The 12,371-nt window shown below is 40.7% G+C and overlaps 1 protein-coding gene across 9 annotated transcripts in view; it reads right to left on the bottom strand.

The window, feature by feature from the left end:
• PKP4 (plakophilin 4) overlaps window positions 1-12,371 on the bottom strand; it is a 149,221-nt gene that overhangs the window by 41,642 nt on the left and 95,208 nt on the right. For 8 of the 9 annotated variants that reach the window (XM_077319989.1, XM_077319988.1, XM_077319983.1 and 5 more), the window contains 4 exons: window positions 8,282-8,473; window positions 5,955-6,171; window positions 5,569-5,701; window positions 2,050-2,263 (listed from right to left, as the gene is read on the bottom strand). In XM_077319989.1, coding sequence (XP_077176104.1) covers window positions 2,050-2,263; window positions 5,569-5,701; window positions 5,955-6,171; window positions 8,282-8,473 — 756 coding nt within the window. The remainder of the gene's footprint in view (window positions 1-2,049; window positions 2,264-5,568; window positions 5,702-5,954; window positions 6,172-8,281; window positions 8,474-12,371) is intronic. The other variant, XM_077319984.1, reaches the window with a different exon arrangement.

Here is a 12,371-nt window from a genome sequence, read left to right on the forward strand (position 1 = left end):
ACCTGTCCTCCTTCTCCTTAATTTCTAGAAGGATGGCTTTTTTTGTGTGTGTGGGGGGAGTGTTGAGGTTCACTGTTTGGTTTTCAAGTTTGTGCTTCTGGTTTCAAGGGCTATTGAGTACAATACATAGGTGCTGCTAAAAAGGTTTTAATAATGATGATCTGATTTAGGAACTGCTTAACTTTTAAACACTTTTAATATAATTTCAGCACAGGCCTTTAATTCCTCCATAACTAGGCCAGTGCTAGGAGGATATTAAAAGAAGAAGAGTTGGTTCTTATATGCTGCTTTTCTCTACCCAAAGGAGTCTCAAAGCGGCTTCCCTTTCCTCTCCCCACTACAGACACCCTGTGGGGTGGGTGAGGCTGAGAGAGCCCTGATATTACTGCTTGGTCAGAACAGCTTTATCAGTGCCATGGCAAGCCCAAGGTCACCCAGCTGGCTGCATGTGGGGGAGTGCAGAATCGAACCCAGCTTGCCAGATTAGAAGTCCGCACTCCTAACCACTACACCAAGCTAGGTTTTTTTTGGGCTTGCATGTATGTTTGTGTGTGTGTGGGGGGGGGGTTCTGCTTCGTTCTAAAAATCAAGCAAAGTTGTCTTCAACAAGGTGGTATAATAGCCTGGGTTAACTTTTTAAAAGCAGCATGTGATGCTCTGAGCTTCATTGAAAGCAGATACTTTAAGACAAATTTCCTTTAAGGTTGTCATGTAGATTTCAATTTTCAGGAGGCAGCACCTGCATTTGGGAACGTTGAGATGTTTTTAGAAGTTTTATGGGATGTTTTACATACTGTGAACTGCTGCGAGCCAGTTTGCTGGGAGTGGCGGAATTCAAATTGAATAAATAAATAATTTCCAAAAAGGAAATCAAGCTTGTTCCAAGAGAATCTAGAGAAATTTAATAAAGAGCCTTAAACTTTTAAAAAGTTTTGCTATTCCATATTAAGGATATTTAAACCATAGTCAGGTTTCAGTAACTAGTTCTAAAATACTAGTTCTAAAAAACTAGTTAGAAATCCCTAATCCTAAAAGTTGTTGGCAGAACCTGAAGGACCCTCCTTCCACAAATGCTCTTGTGGAGGTGGTCTACCACTGCCTTGGAGTTTCCTAGTCAGTAAGCTTGAAGTCAATAGTATCAGCTGGCTAGAGAGGAAAAGAAACCTTGAAGGAGTGTGCTGGAAGAGTGAAGGAATGTGCTCCATTTACCAAAATTGCTTGAAGTTACCACCTCTACTGTATCTGACCATTTCAAGCAGTTAATTTGGCTGGTTGTTTAATGTGGTTCACACTTTTTACAAAGCTAGGAAGAGCTGTGGTTTTCTGGAACTGCAAGTGATTGTAACATAAACCAAATAACATGCTCATGTATTGCATTTCCAAAATTCAAATAGGATTTTTCTTAAATGGGAAAATTCTCTGAGCATAAAACTTCATGAAACACGGAACCAAAATGTCATTCTTTCTGAAAGTATTTAAATGAAGTGACTCTACATATAGAAAACAGCTATATTGAAACATGAAACTTTATGGATTAAACTGAGCCCATTGTAAGTCAGTAACAATACACTTCACAAATCAGAGAACCTTCTCCTGTTTGCATGTACAAAGGCCATGGAAATGATACAAATCTTCAGAGAATTGTCATTTGACACTAATAAAAGGTGTTCAAATACAAAAACCTCTTTGGCAACAGAATCCTAAAATTGTATGACTCCTCCTGTGTGGCTTAATAATGAATAGTTCTGAATAAGTGTTCAGAATGGGAAACTATTGACTACCTGATGAATCAAACTAATTTTTAACACCAGCTATTGCAGAGGTGCTGAGGGTTAATTTCTTCATTGGGCAGAGGATATGCCAGAATTTTTACAGTATTAACATGTACACTATGAAAGTCACATGGTCATATACAGAAAACTATATGGAAGTCCTTCTGTTAAGGTATGTTTTAAGCTAAGCTATTCCAAACACAGGTCCTTCTCTGGAATACAGAAACACAGTTTGCCTGACTGCATGCCATTTGCTTCCTGTCTATTAAAACTTTACCTGTGACAAGTTCTCTTACTTCTGCATCAATTGATTTTCTTAGCAAGCGTAAAAGTGCAGGTATCCCACCAACATTTTTCATTGCTATTTTATTCTCATCAGTAGATTTTCCATAAACCAAGTTTCGCAGAGCACCACAAGCGTTCTTCTGAACTTCAAGGACCCTGTGATCCAACAGGTCGACCAGATGTTTGATTCCTCCCAACCTACACACCTAGGGGGAAAAAGGTTGAACACCAGATTCAATTAACAGGCAACATCTGAACAGAATCTTGGGGGAGGGGGTGGAGAACAACATGTAGAAACTACAACCTGAACCTAGTTCTTGTAAGCATTTGACATCTTGCCTGCCTTGTAAAATCTGATATTTCTGTGGGATCCTGACCTGAATGGCCCAAGCTAGCCCGATCTCATCAGACTTTGGAAGCTAAGCAGTGTCTGTCCATGGTTTGTACTTACATGGGAGGCTACCAGGGAAGTGCAGGGTTGCTACACAGAGGCACTAAATAGCGAATCACCTCTGCTTGTTTACTGCCTTGAAATCACTATGTCAATACCATAAGTTAGCTGTGACTTGACATACACTTCATACATACAGTGGCTTGCAAAAGCATTCACCCCCTTCAGCGTTTGTCCTGTTTTGTCACATTACAACATGGAACTACGTTGAATTGTGGTGGGCGGGGGTTTAGTACCATTTGATTCTTACAATATACCTAAGACTTGAAGGTGCAAAATATCTATTATTGTGACACAAAGAGCACTCAAGACAAGAAAAATAGAAATCATGATTGCACAAGTATTCATCCCCCCCAAGTCAATACTTTGTAGAGCCATCTTTTGATGTAGTTTACAGCTGCAAGTCTCATGGGGTATGCTTCTTTTAGCTTGGCACATCTAGCCTCTGAGATGTTGGCCCATTCCTCAAGGCAAAACTCCTCCAACTCCTTCAAGTCAGATGGGTAGCGTTTGTTTACAGCAATCTTCAAGTCATGCCACAGATTCTCAATGGGATCGAGGCCTGGGCTTTGACTAATCTATTTCAGAACATTCTTTCCTTTAAACCATTCCAGTGTAGCTTTAGCTGTACGTTTAGGGTCAGTGTCCTACTGGAATGTGAAAATCTGTCCCAGTCTCAACTCTCTGCCCTGTATTTAGTGCCATCCATCTTTCCTTCAATCTTGACCAGTTGTCCGGTCCCTGTTGATGAATACTTTTGCAAGCCATTGTATACAACTCTGAGGGAGGCTTCCTTCCAGTTGTTAGGAAGTGGTTGATCTTGCAGTGATGTTCAGTTTTCATCAAAATTGAAACCTTAAGGCTAGATCTTAATTCCCCTCACAGAATGGGGCTTTCTCTGTTCGTTTGACAAGCTAAATCTGAGGACAAGCAGTTAAGACAAGGGATGGCAACAGCTGGGGGGGGGGGGAATGAGTGGAAACAGACCTTTCTACTGCATGACAGAATAGCCCTCAAAGTTACAGAAAAGTCAAGGACTTATGTACCATTGAGTTGAATGCACATACATCCAAAGAGAATTCTAGTGAAAAACCCACTCTAGAAGAAGCATGGCATCTGTCACCTCAGAATTAAAAACTCAAATGTTTAAACATTTTTTGGGGAGAAAAAAGTAAAAATCTTGCTGGTAATCATAGTAGGGAAATCTTCTTAGTCACAAACCAGCTTTTTATCTGATGAAAACATATAGAATGAAGTCCCAATAGCTTACAAAACATCGTATCATCTCTGTATGAAATGCTGCATGCTGCTACTTCAATTACATGGTACTAGTTTTTTTACTTTGCATGCAAATCAAATGGTTTCCCTGAATGTGAACAGTATAATGCTATTACCCATGTCAGTCTTTTAAAAGTTTGTTCTACATGGAGTTGGATACCCTTGGTATTTAAAAAAAACATTAAGCGCAACTTCACTAGGGCAAAACTATCATGACTCTAAAACTGTGTAGGATTCAAAGCTAAATTCAGTATTTAGTACTGGTCACTGTTTGGAAGTCAGTTTAGGGCCCTGAGAAGTAAAATTACTCTTTTGGCTACTGGGGTTTTGGTTTGGAGGTCAATGTTTTACCCTGTTGTGTATGGTCTTAAATAAAGCACGCATGTTTAGTGGGTATGCCTCCAGCATTTTAATTAAAGGAAATGTTGCTTTTTTTAAAGGGGAATAATCAATGAGTGTTCTGACAATTTAACCGAAGAAGCTGCTGTCTGCTAAGACGTTTGTGACAATTGTTTCTTCTGGTTAGAAGCTCATACAGGTGACTTAGGAAAGTTCCAATGGTCAGTGAACTCCACCACTATGATAAAACATGCTACGTGCTCAGTTGAGAGAGGAAAGCAAAGTGACATGTCTCAATAATCATTTTGCATTCATTGTGCTATGGAAAATGTACAGCAAACGATAGGATATGAATAACACTGAAATATGTTCATGGTACAGCCATTTCTGAAATCTGAGTCACCTATGAGGTGGCAACTACCAGCTGACTGGCTGTGTTAGGTTACTGTCCCGCAGCATCTCTGGAAGCCTCCCTGGGTCACCTGCCAGATCTTCTGAGGACAGCTGCAGCGATCTTCTCTGTCAGCCCATGGCTTTTATTGAGGCCCATCCCTCAGCCATTACAAGTCTTTTATGGACTCCAACATAGCTGGGAGGTGGCCATTCTGCTGACCATATTCACTTTTGCCTAGCGCCCATCCTCCACGTTTTACAATAAAAATTTATGCCCAGGACAGAAAAGACTATAATAAAACAGCTTTATGAGACAGGAAACAGCTTATTGCTATACAATTATTAGTACAAATATGAATACAGTCACTACTTCAAATCCTTAAGCATTTTTCCTCATCCTCCCATTAAGGGTAATGCATGTATGTTTTTCTGAAACCTTCTTAATATTCTGACGGAAAATATTCTGCTGCATTTTAACCCTTGAAACATTTAAGAAATCCCATAAGTGGTATGATCTTGCAGAATATGGTTGGGAAGAAGAGATGTATACAGGCCCACCCAGGATCCCTCCCCTTCCCATCCCCTACAGGCCCTTCATTGGCCATTTTGGGAGGGAGGGGCGGGTTGACATGACCATGCATGGTCTTATCACCCAATAAATGCTTAACAAATTAAATATATATAAATAAAATTAACTGTCACCCATTCAGAAACCCTTCCAGGGCAGTCAAGAAATCCTGGGGTTTCACAAAACCCTGGTTGAGAAAGTCTGACCTAGATCTTCCCTTGGAAGTAAGTGTGCAGAGAACTCTAATTGTAAACATGCAATCCTGGACGAATAGATGAAAACAAAATTGTTCAAAAACCAGCTGCCCAGATTTCTCATCTTTTAAACTGATGCTATAGTGAAACCTGAAAGCATTAATATGTGCTCACGCTGGAGATCTGAAAAGGGTTCCTAGTCACTTTAAACTATCAACTGCATGAAAACTTCAAAGTAAATGACTAATTCTAAGAGCTCTGAAATAATTTTTTGAATTGGCACCATACCTCCGTTTTTACTTTGTTATCTCCAAAGCACAGGTGCTGTAGGTAGGCTGCAGCATTGGCTTGAACTGATGGGAACTGATGCTGGAGCATGTGAATGACTTCGGGCAATTCTGGATCCCGCCATGCAAATTCTCTTCATTAGATAAGCAAAATTCAAAGGAAAGTGTGATTTTTTTGGGGTGCTGTTTTTATACCAGTTAGCCAGTCTTGTCATCACTGATTATAATTTTACAAATATTTGCAATTAAAACTTAAAGGAATTGAAACAAAGGTTGTTTCAAAGATAAACAATTAAACAATTAAACATGGAAATGCTAGGAAGTAGTTTAAGAATTATTTTACCATAGCAACTGCGCACAGTTCATTAAGGTATCTGGTATGCTTGCCTGGGATCTTTCTGGATACTGTCTATGGATGGAGATCTCGTCGTCTCATCTTCTGCTGGAGCCGCATGCTGCATCCTGTTGTAATTGGACTCCAGAAGTCGATAATGAAGCGACCTGTAGGGTTCTGCGTAGGTAGCTGTTGTGTTCAGAGCATAATTGTTTCTTTGGTATGTAAGCGTGCTACGCTGACTGGAAGATCTTTGCAGATTTCCAACACCTGGTGCGTAAAATCAGCATTAAGAAATATTAAATGGGTTGCATCCTGCCACTCTGCAAAGTTGTTAGCCTCCCTTCCATCCTAAGGAAATGGCTCTTCCACCGGCGAAATACGTCACGTCTGTTGGAGGAAGCTTCCTTGGGCTGGAGAAAAGGCTTATAACTTTGCTTAGCAGAGATGTCGGATACAAGCCAATGTGTCTTCATGTGTGTAATTAAACATATGTTCACAAGTTATCTCACAACATCTTAATTCTTTCCGGCTGAAATTCAACAAAGCCTCTTTTGGAAACCCTAGAATACCTTCTGATTAGATCGGTACTGGGAGACTGTGATTATGTCAACAGAGATTGTGGATCAGTATTTCTGTTTGTTGGAGAGGGAAAGTGGCATGGCATAGCCCAAACTTATCAGTTCTGGGAAGGTCAGCCCGGGTTAAAGAGCCAGCATGGTCCAGTTGTCAAAGAGCAACTCTAATCAAACCCGGTTCTCTAATCAAACCCAGTTCTTGGACCAGTCCCCACCTACCTCACAGTGTATATATTGTGGGGAGAAGAAGGGAAAGGTGTTTGTAAACTGTTTGGGACTCTTTCAGTAGTAAGAAGCAGAGTATAAAAACCAAGTCTTCTTCTACTTGGATGGGAAACCTCAGAGGAAAATTGCAGAGGAAGACCATGGCAAGTCACCTCTGCTTCTCACTAGCCCTGAAAGCCTTTTCTTGGGGTCGTCATAAGTCAGCTGCGATTTGACAGCATTTGACACATGTTAATGTTGTATGTTCAGCTGTTTTTCTTTTGGTAGTTTTTTCCCCAGGATACTAGCATTCTAATTTTAATCCATTGTTATCTATTCTACTCTGAATGTCTGCCTCTCCCTGAACAAGTTCAATGGTGGAAGCAATTACAAACTAAGCTACTTGTTTCAATATAATTTCAGTAGGTAAATTTAGAAAGGGGATGGTATTAACCCAAATGGATAGCAAAAAGCTGATGGCTCTCCCTCTCCCATAAGCCCAAGATTGATCTGCACCATAAATAAAGCCGGACATGGATGATAGGAGGAGTTGGGGCTCATCGTGTACCTGATTGGGCCCCTGGGGAGTCACCAGCCCTGGAGCACCAATCAGGCAGGGATGCCTGCCCCGAATTGCCTCAACCTCCCTGATTGGTCCTCAGGGAGGGCACTTGCTCCCCCAGAGGACTAATCGGGCAGGGGACACGAGTCCCTGGCTGCCTCCCCCTCTGCCTTCCAGCCACACAAAGTGGTGCCAGTCAGGTAAGTTGACCCCAGCCTGAACAGCCCCGCTGCAGCCTTGCTAGATCTTGGCAGGGCTGCCCAGGTGGGTGGGGAGGCGGGCAAGGAGCACCCACCTGAGCTCATACCCAGCCCAGCCCAGCGCAGCCTTGCCGTAGCCTGGCAAGGCCTCAGAGGGGCTGCCTGCCTGGATGGGTGGAGTCGGGGAACACCAGTCAGAGCTTGCCCCCTCACCAACCAGCCTCACCGAGGCCTAGCAAGGACTCGGCGGGGCTGCCTGGGGGTGGGGGCGAGTTGGACACGAATACTTTTCTGCTAGTATTCTTGATATGTCTGAAATCAAGACTTTGGTTTTGAGATTTATAAATACAAAATAAGATCATCAAGCAGGAGTGCAGACTACTGCATGGAATAGATTTCTGGCGAAATGATTGGTGTAAATCAACAATTGTTATTAAATAGACATGGCACTCGATGCTAAAGAAATTCCACAACAAAGTCATGCTGCACAATTATGCCATCGGTTTTCTCAGAATGAGACTCCCTATTTTCTAAACAAGATTGGATTTTGAATGTAAATGTTTACCTAGGTTCAATCAGAGACAGAATCAAACATTTTTAATTAGCATGTTTATGTATACTCTATATAACAATTAGATTAATTATACATGAACAAATATTTTAGCACTAGCTTCCACCAGCAAGAGCACAGCGCACTGGGTTGGAGCCATCAGAAGAGTCTGTCAATACCTTCTGTAAACTCTTTGAGTAAATCCCTATTGAACAGATGCAGATTTTAAAAATCTGGTATGGTAATTTATGGACAACGGAAAAAAACATTTTACTTTGACACCTACCTGATCCGGTTCGATATAATGCTGTCTGAGACCCTTGGTGCACATCAGCTGATCCATGATTTGGACTATGATATACTGGACTATAATAGGTTCTGCCTTCATATATAGGTGTGATGTGTAGATCAGGAGATACAGTTGAGCGTAGCTCCTGGCCAAGTTGACTGTGTTGACTAGCATATGAGCTTCTCAAGCCTACAAGGCAAAAAGTAACACCGTATGCTGAAGTTAGCACGAGGTTCCAGTGTGTTTTTTTTTTCTTCTATCAAGACACATAATTTGAATTTGTGAAAACTGTTCCTTTAAAAAAAACCCAAAAATTTGAGTCATAAATACAATTGCTACTAGTGAGAGTACCAGAACTATTGTGTGGAGCCAAATCAAGAGTCCTTTCCCCTTAGTACTCAGCCTGTACCAGGGCATTTGTACAACTGGGAAGTGTGTCATCCTCCCCATATTATTTATACCAGTTTAGAACACTTTCTGGTAGACAGAATTCTAAAAGGTATCCTTAAAGAAGGGGTGTTCTTTTGTTTTCCTGACCATTGTTATCACTCCACATTGACTTTCAGAGAGTTCATTGTGTGAGATTGTACTTCAGTGTGTTTTCACAAATCTGTTGCCTCGTAATTCCCATTCATTCTCATGTGTTTGAAGACAGCAAGTACATTCCCTATTCAATTTCTCCACATGATTTAGGATCTTATTTTCGTCTTGCCGTTATCCTATCTTTCTTTTTCCATCTCAATGGAAAAATTCCAATTTAAGACTCTCCTTGTAGAGTAGCTTATCTGTAACCTTAATGATTTTTTGTACTCTTTCCTCAGATTTTACCCGCTCAAGTTTCTTTGTCAGAAAGTGGCAGACAGAATAGTACATTGTTCATACTGACAGGCATTCTTAAATCTCTATACCAAAGTTTATAACATTCATTTATTTAATGTACTTGCACTTCACTTTTCAGCCAAACTGCGACCTATAGTAAAAGGTAATTAGAATTATCACAGTTTAGAAGTTAAGTTGCCTGAGACGCATAGCTCCTTAAAAAATTACCCATATACGCAATGAAAGATGTCTTCAGAAATACTGCAGCATCTTTGAGACCTAGCAGAACTCTGAGAAGTTGTGGCTGATGTTTTGATGGAGAGGGAAGAAGGTGAGAGAAATTGCCCCATTCCTATCCCCTCTGACAGTGGCTTCTCATTAGCTGGGTTTACAGTTTCGGATAGGGTGGGGGGAGGGAAGGCAGCATGGTAGAGTTGCAACTTGTTCGGTCGCAGAAGCTAAGCAGGGTCAGTACTTGGAAAGGAGATGGCCAAGGAAGGCTCTGCAGTGGGAGACAATAGAAAAGCACCTCTGCTTCTCACTTGCTTTGAAAGCCCCTTCCTAGGGTCGTGTAAGTCAGTTGTGACTTGACAGCACACACACACATATGTTGTCTCTGCTCTTCTCTGGGTTACAATGTTAAGAATCATAGCGGAGTACAAGAACAGATGTGTCTCTAGAGCAGAGGTAGTCAAACTGCGGCCCTCCAGATGTCCATGGACTACAATTCCCATGAGCCCCTGCCAGCATGCGCTGGAGGGCCGCAGTTTGACTATTCCTGCTCTAGACTGGGTGAACAACACTTTAATAACCCCCCCAAAAAAATATTACACTATTTTATATTTTATAACATAGTTTATAACGTAGTGGCAGGGAGGAATGGGGAATCTTCCTGTGAAGTAGCTGGCTAGCAGCAGCCGCATCACATTTTGCTGAGCTCTTTGCTTACAGGAAGTTGAGGCCTTAGGGTACCCAGAAACCCAAGGTTCCCTAAAGTGTGGCCCAATGGGTGAGGGTTACAGACTGAAACTGGGCAGAAGATGGGTGAGATTCAGAAGTCCCCCCCCCCCATATTCCCGTTTGCTTCTGTTGTATGTTTTTCTGTTTTGTTATCTGCTTTGGGTCTCTACTGGGGATAAAACCAGGCTACAGAATGAATGAATGAATGAATGAATGAATGAATGAATGAATGAATGAATGAATGAATGAATGAATGAATGAATGAATGAATGAATGAACGAACGAAATGTGAAACCAAGAATTAGATTCCAAGGAAGTAGCTAGTAGTTGTATTCCCATTTGTCCAAAGATAAATCCAAAGAAGTGGTTGCTTCCTCTCATTTCTCACTTCCTCCCTTCTCATCATTTACCTATGCTATCTAGGCGGTCACAGCCTAATTGGGATAGAAAACCTGACAAGAGCACTGAACCATCTTCCTAATCGTTTAGCGCTTCATGCTGTATTCCTAGATGTAATCAAGAAATAAGAACTCTTCAGGAACTTAACTAAGGAAATCACACAGATAAATTACAGTAATTATGGACTATATATAGCCAGAGCATGTAGCTTAATACATTTGAAGTATATTACTTACATTTTTCTTATGCAAAAGCAATGTAGGTGTTCATGACACCATTTCTCTTCCAGAAACATATAGCTCAGGTCACACATATGTACTTGGCAACTTTTTGTTAAATGGTTCAGTGTCTAGATTTACATTCCTGTCCCTGCAACTCCCTCTTTTTTCTCCTTGCGTGTGTAGTTCAAAAATTAAACATTTGTGTTTTAGCGGCAAACCACTCTCTGTTTTAACATGGTCAGTCTTTTGAATGGACAGACAACGTGTGCACATATTTCACTTCTGGTGGAAGAGCTAGATCCCTCTACTATAACAAATGGAAAATATTTAGCAGACAGGAGAAACACTGTGCCTGGCGCAGCTTCTACTTCCTTCAGGAACCACAGTGTTAGAATTAGTATCAAGTAGGTTTGCCAAATTCCAGGTGGAGTTCTTCTGAGATTACAACTGGTCTCCAGAATACTGAGATTAGTTCCCCTGGAGAAAATGGTACTTTCAAGGGCGGACTCTATAGCATCACACCTCTGCTCCCCCCCCTCCCCAGACTGTGTTCTCTTCAGGTATTTTGCAACTTAGAGATGGATAAATAAATAGTGTTAGGCAGCTTTTCCTGCACACTCTGTGTTTTGTGTAGGAACAATCAAATAGCTGAAAATAGTTATTTTCATTTGAAGAATATCCAGAACAGTGCACTGTTTCATTTCCTGCTATGAGACCTGAAACAATTCTGTGCCACTAACTCTTTATCTAAATTCTGAAGAAACAAAGATGTAATGTTTAGAACCTTCCCTCAGTAAAATCAATGCATGATTTTCACCCAATGTCATCCCCTTATCCCATGAACAATAGCCCAATTCAATAAAACCTTTAAATAAAGCTTACTGTTCTCAAAATGTCCTGATCTATTGATTTTATTATGTCTATTAAAGGGAAAAATCATCACATACAGACATTTGAAATTATACTAGTAATTATTTGTATGCTAACAGCCACATTTTTCCTAAGAGATATCAGAATGAATCCACACATCCGTGAATGAAGCAGAGTGATTTACCACCTTGCACTTCTCTGAAAAACCTCATGGCTGAGATAGTAGTAATGCAGCAGCAAAGGGGAAATCAACCTCCTCAGGTCTTCCACAACAATCGCACTTTTGGAGGTAGTGAAACATTCTGTTCTGTCGGTACCACAGTACTTAAAAAAAAAAAAACCTGAACTAATTCTAATGCACGTCCAAAAATGATATGCAGATTAAAACCCTGCAGCTTAAAACAAAAAAGTGCAGGGGGAGAAGTTTAAAAAATTAACATAATTTATACTCATGTTTCCTATAATCAGATTGTTTAGATGGGTAAGAGTTCCAAAAGGCTTGTAGTTATTTATAATAACCAAGCAAATGTTTTTAAGAGTAATGGAATTAAGGATTCCCTGATGAAACCCTTACAACTTTGAACTGATACAGTTTCTGAACAGGGTTGTATAATGTAGTATATTTTTTGCGTAATGTAAAGCAGTTCTGAAAGCAGCTATTGCAGCAAAAAAAAAAAGTATTCAAGGTGATTGCAGACAAATGAACAATGCTACAACAGTAGATGCAAGCACGCTAGAGCAAACCTGGAGAGAGTTAATCAACTTGATACCATCCGGATGAATGGGGAAGCTCCTGTCGAAGTGGAATTTGGGTAACT

Source organism: Paroedura picta, chromosome 2 (assembly GCF_049243985.1).
Source record: "Paroedura picta isolate Pp20150507F chromosome 2, Ppicta_v3.0, whole genome shotgun sequence".
In the NCBI taxonomy this organism is placed as follows: domain Eukaryota; kingdom Metazoa; phylum Chordata; class Lepidosauria; order Squamata; family Gekkonidae; genus Paroedura; species Paroedura picta.